Below are 15,854 nucleotides of genomic sequence, written 5' to 3'. Positions count from 1 at the left end.
AATAGCTCCGTTAATTATTTTTCTACCAAACTTTAGATTCTGAACCTAGACATTTTTCTAGGAATTATCATATTTTTCTTAAAATTTTTGCAGCACTTTGCCAGTACGCGCTTTTACGTAGCCGGTATCAGTCCTGACACTATTTCTCATCCTTTTGACTCCGAACTTGTTATACCAGTCCTACATATTATTCTAGTGATATATACATACTTTTCATAATTTTTCAGAATACTTCATCGATATGCATTTATACCGTGAAACAGAACCGGTATCTGCACTTTTCGTCAGAAAAACGAATTTCAACATTATTAAGCACTTACTATAACTATTTAAGCTCTCTCATAATTATTCAAGGTCAATTATGGAATTTATCTCTTAACTCATAATTAAATTAATTACATTAACTAAATTCTTAATTTAACGGTGCGGGTCCTTACATACCCTCCTTTGAAATTTGGTGGAATAAATGGGAGATTAACCCCAAGGGTTGAAAGCTTACCTAGAATAACCATTTTTCTAGCCTCTTGCAAGTCAAAGAGTCCACGAGCCAACAAAATACTCAACAAATGACCAACACACCTATCCATGCTGAATTTAGCACAATTAATCATATATCCATGTCATATAAATTTCTTATCAAACCATTGTTTGATACTTGCCTCGATCTCAAATAATCAAGAGCTTTGCTCAATGTTCATATTTTGCTCTAGTCTATACTCTGGCTCCACAAGTCCACTTGGTCTCACACTATAACCAATGAACACATTTCCATCATTATCCATCATCAATTCATATATACAATACTGTTCATCTCTACAATACTATTAATGTATACGTCACTATTCAAATTTATGGTATAATTCAAAAATATGATATTTTTAATTTTTCAAATACATTTTCACCATTAAAATTTTCGTCTAAACACTTTTCTCAACATGAACTAAGCCTCAATCAAGCTCTAATATGCTCATTCAAGCCAAACTTTCAAAATGAAAACCTAAAATCAATCTTTCTCAAAACTCAAAGAAAACTAGAATTTCTTAACATAAACTTACGTAGAATCACCCAATGAGTGGATTTCCAACCTCAAATGAGATCAAAATACCTTCTTGGACCTTCAATAAACAAAGGGGCGACATTTCCCTTTCATTTTTCTCTCAATACTAGGCTTCTTGATAAATTATGAATTAGGGGTTGTGTTTGCATCACAATTTTAAGCAACTTTACTTTTTAACTCACTTGATTTCATCAAGAAATGAAGAAGTTCCGAAGCAAGCTCTTCACTAATGGCTTCGGGTTCGCACAAAGAAGAAAGAAGAAATGAAGAAAGTGTTCTCTTTTTTCAACTTACATATATTAAGTTATTTTAATTGGGTAAAAATTTATCTATCTACTCACCTCCATTCACTACCAAATTTTACCCAATGAACTAGAATATTTTTTCAGTCATATTTCTAACTTTACTTTCACTGTTTGGGTAACTTTATTTACCTGCATTTTTTCCCCAACACTGTCATTTTTATTCTTTTTCACTGAAGGTGACTTTATTTTTTTTCTTTTATTTTCCTTATAATTATTCTTCAATATTATCATTAAAATCATTAATTCATAATTATATCCACAACTACATATGAGGGTTAATTATTATAATAGACATCCTTAATAATATCTAAAACTAAAGAGTATCTCGTAATATTTTTAAATATAAATAAAATGTTATATATATATATATATATATATATATATATATATATATATATATATATATATATATATGCACTAAAAGATAAAAAAAATTGGCAAAATTATTTTCACAGTAAGAAAATATAATTACTGCTGGACTAATATATAGCTGTAACTTTTTCATGTAATTACAAACACTTGATGCAACGTTAAAAGAGAAAAAGAACATGGGAAAAGGGTTTTTCCTTTTGAATGATACAATTAAGTTGTGTCATTTTTATCTCACAAAGAGATGGAGCTCATTTTTTTTTTTATCAACTCTCTTTCCTGTTGAGATATATAGTCAAACATTGGTTGTATGTGCAACTAATGTGGAGTTTACAAGGCCTTGGTCACTCCCACCATTTGAGCTAGCTTTTGGGGTGGTGTATCCCAAGGTTCTTTACATGGTATCAGAGCCTCGCCGCCCCCCACTTTCTCTTGTGGACTTTCTTAGCTCAGGTAGGTTGGTTCTGTTGCATCTTCCACTCTTCAAGCCTAATGGGCTCTCGTGTGAGGGGACGTGAGTCCCGCATTGGTTGTATGAGCAACTAATGTGGAGTTTATAAGGCTTTGGGCACTCCCACCCTTTGAGCTAGCTTTTGGGGTGGTGTATCCCAAGGTTCTTTACAGTATCCCAAGGTTCTTTACATGATATCAGAGCTTGAGTGACTACAATATCACAAGGTTCTTTACATGGTATCAGAGTTTTCTTGATCACAAGGTCACAAGTTCAAACCTCACCGCCCCCCACTTTAAAGTGGAATTAAAATAAAAGCACAAAAAGATAAACCAAAAATTGGGCCTGTGCAATATCCACGCTTCTAGCCCAATGGGCTCTCGTGTAAGGGGCGTGTTGAGATATATAGTCCCACATTGGTTGTATGTGCAACTAATGTGGAGTTTATAAGGCCTTGGTCACTCTCACCCTTTGAGCTAGCTTTTGGGGTGGTGTATCCCAAGGTTCTTTACATGATATCAGAGCTTAAGTGACTACAAGGTCACAAGTTCGATCCTCACCGCCCCCACTTTAAAGTGGAATTAAAATAAAAGCACAAAAAGGTAAATCAAAATTTGGGCCTATTCAATATCCACGCTTCTAGCCCAATGGGCTCTCGTGTGAGGGGGCGTGTTGAGATATATAGTCCCACATTGGTTGTATGTGCAACTAATGTGGAGTTTATAATGCCTTGGTCACTCTCACCCTTTGAGCTAGCTTTTGGGGTGGTGTATCCCAAGGTTCTTTACATTTCCCATAATTTAATTTCCCATAATTTAATTATTTCTCTCACAACTTTACATTCTTTAAAATGACATCCACTATCCCCAAAAAATATTACTCAAAAATAAGAAAGAGCGAAGAGAAAGGCCAAATCGTTAGTTTTGTAGGCATCAATCAAAGGAAATTTTTTGGAACTTACATAAAAATACAAATTAAAAGCTAGATTTAAATGGAAGAAAACTTTTCACATTTTAAAAAAATTGAATTCCACTTGGATACACCCATTGCACCGAAATTTTTTTCCTCAAACCCGGTCTACATAACCAATTTGCCCTCTTGTTGATCCAAGACAAAAAAATACCACTTTAATGTATTTTCAAATAAATTTACAGAAAATTATCTCTGTAGTTACTGCAGATAAGTTATCTGCATTTATTCTCAAAATAACGTCGTTTTGAATTGAAAGATTAAAAAATTATAATTATAAAGACTAATAACTCTAAAATAAATTAAAATTATAAAAATATCATGATTTCTGTCTGAATACGACATTTTATTGAGCTTACTGCAGATAAAGTTATCTGGTGCAGAAAAAGTGATTGCATAAACTTATCTTGTATGGAGCAAGAATGATTCCCCACCAAAAAATTTAAGAAAATGCTACGTGCCGATACCAATTAAATGTAATTAAGTTGACATTAATACTTTTATTTTGTTAAGTCAAATATTAAGATTTTATTCTCTCAGAGGTCGTTTGGTTCACCTTTTTTTAAAAGTAACTTTTACTACTTCTTTATTTTAAAAGTACTTTTTACAAAATTAAAGCTATTTATATTTTTATAAAAATATTTAGTTTTTGAAAAAAAATATTTGGCTTTTGACTTCTGCTTTTCTGAGAAGTTAAAAATTTTAGCTTATGAGAAAAGTAGGTTTTTGGCTTTTTTTGTGACTTCTCCTTTTTTTTTTAAAAGCAGACATCCAAACGAACTAAAAACGAAAAGTGCTTTTTTTCTTTAAAAAAAGCAGCTTTTGAAGAAAAAAAACTCATCCAAACAGGCCCTTATAGGATCTGGAAAATGAAAAGTCATTTGAGAGCAACTTAATTACATAGGAGAAACTTTTAATTACGACGGCCTCCCATTGGCGTTTACCTATTCATTTTTTAACGTATTAATATAAATAGTATTATTGTGGCCGTGCGGGACTTGATATTTATATACGGGGTTTAACTCGGGGTATGAAAAACTATTTTGTTAAGAAATCACTAGTAAAACTGTAAAAGTCAATGCAAGCTAACGATGGTAGAGAAATGTATTCAATGTAAAAAATCCTATGCACATCTTAAATTAATATAAAATGAATTAAAAAATATATTACTAGCATGCTCTATTTCTCTTTGTAGGATAGAAGAGTTACTAAAACATCACGTTAAGTTTTCTTATTTACTTAATATATATATATATATATATATATATATATATATATATATATATATATATATATGGGATAAATAAATCTCATGTGGTAAGAATAAAGTTCTTCTAGAGCTCGATTTCCGTGTTAATATTTTTTATCTTTTCCTTTTTTTTTAAATTAATGGGCCCACTTGGTTGTGAGTGTAGGAGAAAAGCTCCTCTCATGTTACATGAGAAAATGCAATTCCTATATATATATATATATATATATATATATATATATATATATATATATATATATATATATATATATGCGCGTTATATTTATCTTATGTTGCAGAAAAATGATTGTATCATGTTATAGAAATAAAATTACAAGTGGGACCCACATGTTAGAGGAGAGAGAAAAAATAAATGTGGGACCCACTTCTACTTTGTGTGTGTAGAAAACTTATTTATCTTATGCAACATAAGATAAATATAACCCTATATATATATATAATTAATTAAGAGTTTACATTTTTGTAGCTGTTACACGTACAACCATCAAATACTTGCCATATATATATTTAAAGGGTTCGTTTTTTTCTAAAGTTACTTTAGATAAATTTATCTAATGTTCGCGGAAACGACGTCGTTTTGGAGCGGAAATCAATGGTATATTTGTAATTTTAATTTATTTCAGGGTTATAAAAGTCTTTATCATTCTAATTTTTTAATTTTCAACTTCAAAACGACGTCGTTTTAGTGAATATTAGATAAAATTATCTAAAGTAAGATACTTTTTTCCCATATTTAAAAACATTAAATACAGGAAATCATAATCATACAAAGAATGAAAGCATTATATATGCGAAATCATAACCATACACCTATCATTTATCGTTGCTGTACGTAAAGCGGCTGCATTTTACCAATTAATTAATGAGATTTGCATTTATCATTTAACATGACACAACAAAGTTTCCTACACACACAATATTTTGTGGGGCTCACACTTTTTGAAACAAAAAAAAACTACAACACGCAAAACGAATCTCTATAACGTTACAGAATCAATTTTGAACTCTTATAAAACCCTTTAATTAATATATTCTATCCCCATAGTTATTATTGCCCAGCATTAAAAGCTGTCAACAATGTAACGGACGTTTGCTGCTCATTCATTGGACAACCCTTTAAATTTTAGCTTTGTACTTACAACAATTCCAAAAGCTGAATGCACATGATCACAAGCTTCCCCACAGGTTTCTCTTGGTCATAGTCACATACTTGAATTGAAGATCAAATGGAAAAGCAAACCATGATTGCCAGAAGTTGCCATGATCATCAGCTCTGGTTTGCCATTCTTATCTCCTTTCTCTTGTGCTCTATATTGCTATGCTTTGATTATTCTGCTTCCTTTTATGGCCCCAAGGATGGGGTCACTTTCTTACTCAACAAACAAGTAAACCCATTTGTTATTAAGAATAATGGAACCAAAGATTCCTGCAGTGGCCGCTATGTTTTCATTCAAGAGATTCCTTCTCGCTTCAATTACTACTTGCTTGAGAATTGTCAGTCTCTTACCAGAGGAACTGACAAACACAACATGTGTCCATACATGAAGAACCTGGGTTTTGGTCCTGAGATTGGTGACTCTCAAGGGGTTTTAACCAACAAGAGTAGTTGGTATGCCACCAACCAGTTCTTGTTGGAAGTGATATTTCACAACAGGGTGAAAAATTATGAGTGCTTGACCAATGATTCGTCCTTGGCCTCTGCAATTTTTGTCCCATTTTATGCTGGTCTTGATGTGAGTCGTGTCCTTTGGGTTTCTAATCTTACAGTGAGGGATTCCTCTGGTCGAGATCTTGTTCAGTGGCTTGCAAATAGACCCGAATGGAAGAAAATGTGGGGTAGAGATCATTTCCTTGTTTCAGGTAGGATTTCTTGGGATTTAAGGAGACAATATGATAGTGAGTCCTATTGGGGTAGCAAGTTTAGATTTTTGCCTGAATCCTTGAATATGTCAATGTTGGCAATTGAAGCAAGTTCATGGAATAATGACTATGCAATACCATACCCAACTTCTTTTCATCCCTCTAAGGACAGTGAAGTTTTCCAATGGCAGAGTAAAATCAGACATCAGAAGCGGCCTTACTTGTTTGCTTTCACTGGGGCTCCAAGGCCTGAAAATGAAAAGTCTTTAAGGGGAAATGTCATAGAGCAATGCCGAGCTTCGAGTGCTTGCAAATTCATTGATTGCAGCAATGTTGGAGAGAATTGTGACAACCCCATTAATGTTATGAAGGTGTTTGAAAGCTCCGTGTTCTGTTTGCAGCCTCCGGGTGACTCATACACCAGAAGATCCATTTTTGATTCCATGTTGGCTGGTTGTATTCCTGTTTTCTTTCATCCTGGCACGGCTTACTCACAGTATCAATGGTATTTACCAAAGAATAGGACAAAGTACTCTGTGTATATACCAGTGAAGGATGTAAAAGAATGGAATGTCAATGTGGAGAAGGTGTTGGTGGGAATTCCAAAGGATGAGGTATTTGCAATGAGAGAAGAGGTTATAAAGTTGATTCCAAAATTAATTTATGCAGATCCTAGGTCTCCGTTAGAGAAACTTGAAGATGCATTTGATTTAGCAGTAAAAGGGATACTTGAAAGGATAGAGAAAGTGAGGGAAGCAATTAGGAACGGGAGAGATCCCAGCATAGGTTTTGCTGATGAAGACAATTATAAGTTTACATTTTCAGGTAATTAATTACAGCTAACGGAAGAAATATTAATAGTTATAGAGCATATCATTTCATGACATTAGTCATGACATGATAATATATATACTGGATCAACATCATTAATAGTTACAACTTAACATATTCTTCTTTGCCTACATTCATCATGTACTTTGTGATATGTTTTTTTTATATAGTTCGTGGTCTTGAAAGAATGAGGAAAAAATTTGCTAGATAGTAGCGAATTATTGAGGAAAAGATGATATGTTTTTATAAATGTCACGCGACAAAGTACTTTTTATGAGACTGTCATGTGGTGTAATTTGCTAGATAGCAGTGAATTACGTTCGCAAATGATTTCTTGACATGTGACCATATTGCGTACCAAATTCGCTATTAGTGATACTGATAGCGAATCATGTTCGGTCAATTTTTTTTTTTTTTACCAAAATGTGTCACGTGTTGTGTTCAGTCCTAACAAATTACGTCGCATGACAGAGTGATATTTAGATAAAAAATTCTCTAACAATAAAAAAAACTTGCAAAAAGTGTGTTGTAATTTTGTTCTTCCTTTTGGTATAGGCTCTAGAACAACTGTTTGCCGACAATGAGTTTACCGTGTACTCAGCGGGACACTGTTTAGTATTTAAAGCCTGATCTTCATAGACATGGGCATGGGATGCATGTGAATGGTATCTAATGTAACCCTACGCTGACAGTGGCAGGCTCATGAATAATAAGCCATGACCTTTAGAAATAGTATAGTCTCTCACCTTGTCACTGTCACCCGGGCATTGAACCAGAAGACCCCAATTATCGCCTGTAATTAAGGACATGTTCTCCCATACGCATTCAACAAGTATCACTAAAGACGCTACTCTCTGGCCTTTTTTTCTATAAAGGGTCACACGGCCCACTTTCCTTTCCCAAAAGTTAGTCATGTTGCCAAAATTTATCTTTTACTTTTCTTTTCTTTTCTTTTGCCGTTCATTGAGGACTGTGTAATAATTTGATTAAATCGAATACAAAGTATCAAGATTCAAGACTCCTTTTTATACCTTTTTTTGCGGGTTAAAATCCTATTGGACAAGTGTTAAAGAAATGAGTAATTGGAGAACCATCAAAAGCAGGGTCAAACAACATTCCCTAATCACTTTGAGGAGTGTTTGGTGAGAGAGTTTTTTTTTTTTGCCTAGAAAAGTTGAAATGAGTTTCTTAATTGATGAAGTTTGATGGAGGTTTTAAAAAACTTGCTCATAGTTCGAATTTGCGTAGAAATCTCAATTTGTGTGTAAAATTGAAAAAATTTATTATTTCAGAATACCATCTACAGGGTGGTATTCTCGTTACCCATCAAACCAAAAAAGTAGAAAAAAAAAAAACAATAGACACAAATATCCATTCTCAAAAAAGAGCTGAAGAGGGAGTCTTCTTTGTATTTAGTCAAATGTTAGTTTGGTAATTTCATCCCATTTTTGTTAGTTTGGTAATTTCATCCCATTTTTCTAATAATATTTTACCTTCATCCAAACATAGACTTACAAAATTTAACCTAATTTTTTCAAGAGGCAAGATCCTTTGACACCGGTGTTAAATTTAAAATTTGACACCTCATGTAAGAGTCGTAAGATCAAAAAATATCAATGGTGTCACATGCTTACAAATCAGAGTCGTTGATATTTTTTAATCTAACGGCTCTTAGATGAGGTGTCAAACTTTAACTTTGACACCGGTATCAAAGGATCCTGCCTCTTTTTTCAGTAATATTTCGGTTTATCAAACAATTTTTTTTAACTTTTCTACCAAATTCAGTTTCCCACCGTATTCTTAGTAATTGTATTTTTCTGGTAAAAAAATAAATCTTCTACCATGCAGTCATAATTCTGTTATTATTATTTTTTAGAGAAAACTTCAAAAAAAAAAAAAAAAAAAAAACGAACCTAGGAGACCCATAATCCAGAAGAGAATTAAACAATAATAATAAGGGGAAATGATTTTTGCATTTACTGTAGAAATAATTTCTCTGCCTCATACATCAAATTTGAGAGAGAAACCATATTTTAATGAGAGAAATAAAAATTTGTGTTTGAGGCAGAAAGATGATTTCTGCGATAAATATAGAAACATTTTTTTTGGGTACAATATAGAAATCATTTCCCCTAATAATAATGTGAGGATAGAAGAAACGTGACACGGTTTAAGTCACTCTAAGTTCGATTTTGTATATTTGTTTTTGGGCCAAAACTCGAATTTTAGTAAACAAATGTATGGTAGATACGGAGTAGGTTTAATGTCGGGTAGCCCAACCCAAAATGAAAATATGGGCTTTCCAAAATTTACAAAGCCCAAAACACAAAGACAAAACGTAAGAAAAAAAGAAGAAGAAAATCGCAGTTGCAGAAGCTGAAGAAATGGCGGCAGCGAACTCCGAGTGTGACTTTGAGGTGATACTAATGACTATGAATGAAACTCTGAATAATAACCACTTTCTTTTTTCAGTTTCACTACACTCTCCTCAATTAACAGTTTTATATTTTTTGTTGCCGCGGCATTAAAGCAGGGCAATGCTCAGAAACCGAGTTCCGAAAAATTGGTGTTATTCTCGTCCACCGGTTCCGGCTTCGGAATCTTTGACGATGCTGCACAAGTTCCTGCTATTCCGCCTCCTCCCTGCATTGAAGTACTCAGCTCTGAGGTATTCCTCGTTCCTTGTTCATGATTGTTCAAAACGCTGCCGTTTTTAGAATTGCTTGTTTTCATGGGGTTTCATGCAAAATCAGGTTCCTTCTTCCGTTAAACATAATGTGGAGTCAGTAAATTTGGATGGGGTTACTTTGTTAAAGGTAAATTTTTTATTTTTATTTTTTCTGTTTCCAAATTCTAAGAATATTAGAAAGGGAATAATAGCTTAGTTTTTGTTAATTTTCTTGTATGGACAATTCTCAGGGGCGGGTAAATACCCAACAAGTTTTTGGTTTATCCAACTCTGATTTAGTTCCCGGGAAATACGAAGGTGGTGGCATTTTGTTGCTTGCATTTCTGTTTATTCATTCATTACTATCTTGTTGGTATCTAAAGCAGTTGCAAATTTGGTTCCCTTTGGCCTAGGAGGACTGAAGCTTTGGGAAGGTTCACTTGATTTAATTAAAGCCCTTCGTTCAGATATCAATAGTGGGCTTATCTCATTTGGCGGAAAGCGAGTATTAGAGGTGGGCTTCTCTTTTTCCAGGTGATTGTGTATTTATCAGCTTGTTTAAATTTTGGGGGAAAGAATTCTTCACTGAATTTTATTGCCTGGAAACTGCATAGATCTTTAATAGGAACTAGGAAGGCCTATGACTTGAATACATTATTTTGGGTCTTTGAACAAAGTTGAGTGTAAAATCTAAGTGCAAATATGGAAGTACAGAAACAATTATGCACAGATGCAGTTTGTAATTGTATATAATGGAATAAAGAAAAAAAACTTAAGTTCTTTGTATATCAGAGATAAAATTTCACTCAGAGCTTGCTCTTGAAAGGGTGCATTTGTTGATGTGACTGTTGGAGGGGGAATCTTGGGTATCTTTGTTCACGTAGAAAGATACACAGTGCACGGAACAGGCCCCTGCATGTTGTTTAACACATCTGAAAGCCTTTGTCGTAAATATTTTCTTCTTCCACTTGCTTGATGTGAGGATGGACATAACATCACCATATATGTGAGTCTTTTTAGATTCTCTGCTCCATGGCTCTCTGTATTTCTCATTTCTTAGCTTGTAAGGTGATAGAAAAGTCATATCTAAAGGATCCTAGTTCTTGCATTTACTGAGGAGATAATGATTTTCTTTACTTTTCCATCTGATAGTCTGTTGAAAATTGGTAATCTGTTCAAGGAAAAATTACTCCCATCTTGGAGTATTTCACTGATATCATTAATTTTACAAGTTAAAATTTATATGCAAGAATATCATGGGTAGTTATTGTCATAATGTATTTTGAAGAGAGGTTGTTTTTGAGATTGCCTTCCTCACATCTCATGTTCTAGCTAGTCATACTGTCTGCTTACATCACATTGTGGACATTTATATTTTAATTGACTTATTTCTAGGATTGTTCCCATTTTACGTTGTTGTCATTTTTCTTTTCTTTTAATAAAGCTACATTCTTTAAGGAAGATTTGATTCCGTCGAGGTAGAATGCTTTTCACATGGAAACAAATGATGTAGAAAATATTAATTTTGAAATATAGGTAATGAGTTATCTTTTTTCAAGATTGATTTACAATTTGAAAAATTTTAATAGGGCTTGATATATTTACTTAATTTCTTCAGTCGTTAAGACCCACACTAGCAGTTAGTGGGGGTATTGTAACCCAGTTTGTTATTATGGATTGAAACACTCAACAAAAAATGGGTGAATTGCGCAGATAAAGTATGAGTTTTAGTTATTATTGTGGCCCCTTTGTAGGAGGTTTGCCTTTAGGTACAAAAAGTTGAGAACTTTTGGGGTTTTATAAGGATTTAGTTTTATCATATGGAATTTTTGTTCAATATGACTAAGAAATGTTTTGTACTTTATATGGACTAGACTTCTCTAAACAAAGCGCATCTCTAATGTCAACAAGTAAGGGTGTATCTGCCATTACTTTAATTTAAAGTACGTCGTGCCCTTTACCGACTAAAATTTAAGGGTGGATACACCCTTACTTGCTCACTTAAAAGATAAACTCAGTTTGGAGGAGCTTTTTCTATCTTATATTGAAGTTAATTAAAAAGATATACCTAAAGCATGTCTGTTGGTAGATAAGCTGCCTGCCTATCACTCAGTTTCAATATTTGATTTTCAGGTCGGATGTGGTCATGGACTGCCTGGAATCTTTGCATTGCTTGAGGTGAATCTATGTTTCATCGGCTCTGCTTTAGTGTCATTATCTTGAAGAATATAATAATGTGTTTGTTTTGGTTTCTTTAGGGGGCAGCTGCTGTACATTTTCAAGACTTCAATGCTGAGGTTCTACGATGCCTAACCATTCCCAATTTAAATGCAAATCTTTCTGGAAAATCTCATACATCATCATCAAACTTGACAATTCTTGACAAGGCTGAAGTTCGCTTTTTTGCTGGTGACTGGAGTGAAATTGATAAACTGCTCCCTTATGTTAGTACAGGTGAAAAACATGATAAAGATGCTGGTTATGACTTTATTCTGATGGCAGAGACAGTTTACTCAATCAACAGTCTTCAAAATCTTTATAATCTTATCAAGAAGGTATTGTTTATTCATTTACAAGAGCAAAAGTATATTTCTATATTGAGTCATTGCAATGTAAATATGGATGCATTTTTCTGTGTGTATTAATGTGTATTTTTAATTGTAAAAGTATTGGTTTGCTTATCTATTCAACTGTTTAATACAGTGCTTGCAACATCCTGATGGAGTTGTATACATGGCTGCAAAGAAGTATTATTTTGGAGTAGGTGGTGGATCTCGGCGATTTCTGTCTGTGGTAGAAAAAGATGGTGAGCTAGTACTGGCATATGCAATTATATTCTTGTTGGAGCATTACTCTGATTTTTTGTATGTTATGTGCTCTGCAGTTGCAAAGTAAAATGTAGCGTACTTGTTATGCAAACAACTTGTATTAATAACCATATTGATACTTAATATATTGCTTTTCCACTATAAGCTATGCACATACTCAGTGATTTATTTCTGACTTATTATTTGAAACCTAAATCATGGAACCATGTGTTTCATGCTGGGAAGGAGTCATCAAAAGTTTGCTCTCATTATGTAATGTGAACTATCAAGGATATAATGTCATCCACATGAGATAGAATACTGGTTTATTTTGTCTTTCCTTTTTCCAATTAATGTAATGGTGTCACGTCATAATTGCTCTTTTATTTGTGCAGGTGTCATGACTAGTAGCCTTGTTGCTGAAATCACAGACGGTTCATCTAATGTGCGTGAAGTATGGAAGCTTGCATTCAAGTAGTACTATTATTTTCTTTCTTCACCGTTCAGACTATCCCCGGTTTGGTTGATCAAAATCGGTCATGTACAAGGGGACTGTTGGAAGGGTGATGATGGGTTGAGGAACATGTTGGTTTATATCCAATTGAGGGATCATTCTTGTTTTGGTAATGATTGTAGGAACTGTATGATCTAGGGTGAATCTCATCCCTCATTTCATGATATACTTGTATCAGTTGTATGCTTATATTGGGCTTGGTTTTTCTCTGTCAACTGTATTGTTGTTGGTAATGTAAATAGCATTTTTTTGTGGTGTGTGTGTGTGAACCCTAAACCCTAAAAATCTAGTTTGGTGAAAAAATCTTTGGAGGACAAATATGTTGACACACTAATCTTTTTAGGGACTAATTTGAGGACCAAATAGAGTAGAGGGTTTACATGAAAACATGTGGTTGATGGGCATTTGATATTCTATTAATTCTTAATTTTGTCCCTCCTATGGTAAAATGTAAGTCCACAAATTTTTACAAAGCGAAACAGAAATGATGGAAGCGCAGAGAAAGTTGGAAGACATTCCTATTTCAAACCATTGGCATTAATAAGACAGTACACAGACTCCACACACAGTTGGAAAAGTATAATAATAGGTAAATAGGCAGGAGATTTTCATGAGATAAAGGAAAAGGATATAAATGAAGCAAAGTGTTTTAATTATAAGAATAACGATACTTTCACATAATTTCTTTTTTTTTTTTAAAAAAAAAATCTCACAAATTGTAAGACAAATTCATCTTAATCATTTGAAAGAAAAGAAGGTAAAACTAAAATATCATCTAATGAATGATATTGGAGTTTATTTTATCATGATTTTATGATAAATTTATTTGAGTTTACCAAATTATATATTCAAGGAATTGAAGTCTCGGACTATACATTCTCCATATCTGCACCCAGCCTTTATCAATCAACGGACTATACAATTCATTGTTCGAGTCCTTTAGATTTCATTTGAGCAATAATGGAATGAGGACAAAATTTTAAGTCCTGTTCATACCAATATCAAATCAACTTGTTGCACTCATGGAACTTGACGAAGTCAAGGTTTGAGGATGACGTTTCATAGTATAGAAAAATTCTAGCATGCTCAGAAGAGCAATTAATTAATGCATATAGTGGAGCAGCAATTAATGAGTATATAATTCACCTAGCCACTGCAGAGAGAGAAGAAAATCGACATGTTATATAATTTAAGTATAAACTATCTTAAAATTACAATCAGATAAGAACTATTGTCAAATATAAAAGACATAATAGAGGTTTCAATTCAAATTATTTATTACATGAGTTGTAGAAATCGGGATATGCAGAAGCCGTAGTCGCATAATCCTAATTGACTAGCAGCCAAGCGATTGAGACCACAATTTTTATTTTATTTTTGATAACAGAGACCACAATTTTATGTTCGTAATTACTCTACCTCCACCATGTTTCCTATCCGAAATCAATAAATAGTTTTTATATAAAAATAATAACAAATAGTATTCAAAATTAAATAATAAGATTCCCCAACAAATATATGGCTCAAGTTTGCACATGGCACACTTATTATATAATTTGGTTATAAGACTACAAGTCTACAACAATTTCTATTAGATCCCAACGCATGATATTGGACTCCATGTTCAACAAACTTATTATATAATTTGTTATTTGTGTCCTGCACTATTATCTAGTCCTTAGATTCAGTTTGTTGAATCCCAAGCACGGCCGTAATATAGAATGTAAAATCAGATATTCAATTGTCACAACCAGAGAAGGAAAACCCAGTTTGTTGCTAATTGCTTTGTCGTTTCTACACCTCAATGTCCTTTCTATTTTTTTATTTTTTTCTCTCAAAATTTGTTTTTATCAGGTTTAGAAACGGAGCATGGACCAATTTTTCACAAACACGTACTAATAACAATTAATAGGAACTTATAAAGAATCAATTTAACCCAAAAGCTTAAATTGTTGGATGAAAAGCTACATTAATGATTTTATATATCTCAACACGTCCCCTCACACGAAAGTCCACTGAGTTTGAAGGGTAGACAATGCACAGGCCCACCTACCTGTGTGCAGAAAAAAATTCCACTAGAAAAAAAAATAGAGGGCGGCAAGTAGGGGGTAAATGGGCCAGGCTGGCCCAGCCCAGCCTACGGCCCGGCCTACATTGAGCCCGACCCAGGCCTATCCTTTCAGAAAAGTAGAATAGGCTTAGGTTTATAAAAAAGCTTTTTTTAACAAATAGACCATAGGCCAATTTTGTCAAGCCCGGCCTACAGCCTTGTAGGCTGGCCTATTTAATTTATTAAAATAAAATAATAAAATAATATTTATTTTATGTGGCAAAGATGCAAAGTACTAAATACCAATATCTCTTACTTTTTGTGCTATTTTATTTTATGAAATGAAAACTTGTCTAATATCTCCAAATTTTACATGATGTTGCAGCTTAATACCAAGGAGTAATGGGTACCTTGCTGGATTATGATGTTACTGATGAAGATCTTTCAATAATACTCTTATTTCCCTTGTCTTGATGGTGGTTTAAAGATTTTTAGATAAATGAAATTCTCTTGTAGACTTTATTTCAGCTTCCGGTAATTGTATTTTTCTTATTTTCTCCATTTCTTTGACTATATTCCTCTATGATATACATTCTAGAGCTGGGGTATTATGTTGACTCTTTCTTGTTTGTCATTTTTTTCTTATGAGAAGTACTAGTGCATGCATGAATAGAACTTTCTTTGTTCTATAAAATTATTTTTT

The 15,854-nt window shown here is 33.3% G+C and overlaps 2 protein-coding genes across 3 annotated transcripts; both read left to right on the top strand.

The window, feature by feature from the left end:
- Nucleotides 1-5,647: 5,647 nt before the first annotated feature.
- On the top strand, nucleotides 5,648-7,131 carry LOC133312057 (probable xyloglucan galactosyltransferase GT14). The gene has a single exon (XM_061513200.1). The coding sequence runs from the start codon at nucleotides 5,648-5,650 to the stop codon at nucleotides 7,112-7,114; it is 1,467 nt and encodes a 488-aa protein (XP_061369184.1). The 3' UTR covers nucleotides 7,115-7,131.
- A 2,353-nt stretch (nucleotides 7,132-9,484) lies between these two features.
- LOC133312051 (uncharacterized) lies at nucleotides 9,485-13,338 on the top strand. 2 transcript variants are annotated; one of them, XM_061513191.1, is made up of 9 exons: nucleotides 9,485-9,529; nucleotides 9,643-9,780; nucleotides 9,866-9,928; nucleotides 10,032-10,098; nucleotides 10,194-10,294; nucleotides 11,914-11,958; nucleotides 12,039-12,335; nucleotides 12,484-12,586; nucleotides 12,983-13,338. In XM_061513191.1, the coding sequence occupies exons 1-9, from the start codon at nucleotides 9,497-9,499 to the stop codon at nucleotides 13,063-13,065; spliced, it is 930 nt and encodes a 309-aa protein (XP_061369175.1). In that variant the 5' UTR covers nucleotides 9,485-9,496; the 3' UTR covers nucleotides 13,066-13,338. The 2 variants fall into 2 exon arrangements, with proteins under 2 accessions (XP_061369175.1, XP_061369176.1); XM_061513192.1 differs by having other exon boundaries at nucleotides 9,490-9,529; nucleotides 9,646-9,780.
- The last annotated feature ends 2,516 nt before the right edge of the window (nucleotides 13,339-15,854 follow it).

Source organism: Gastrolobium bilobum, unplaced genomic scaffold (assembly GCF_033153095.1).
Source record: "Gastrolobium bilobum isolate Gb01-03AN ecotype WA unplaced genomic scaffold, APGP_CSIRO_Gbil_v1 utg23192, whole genome shotgun sequence".
NCBI lineage: Eukaryota > Viridiplantae > Streptophyta > Magnoliopsida > Fabales > Fabaceae > Gastrolobium > Gastrolobium bilobum.
This window is presented reverse-complemented; position numbering and strand designations above follow the sequence as displayed.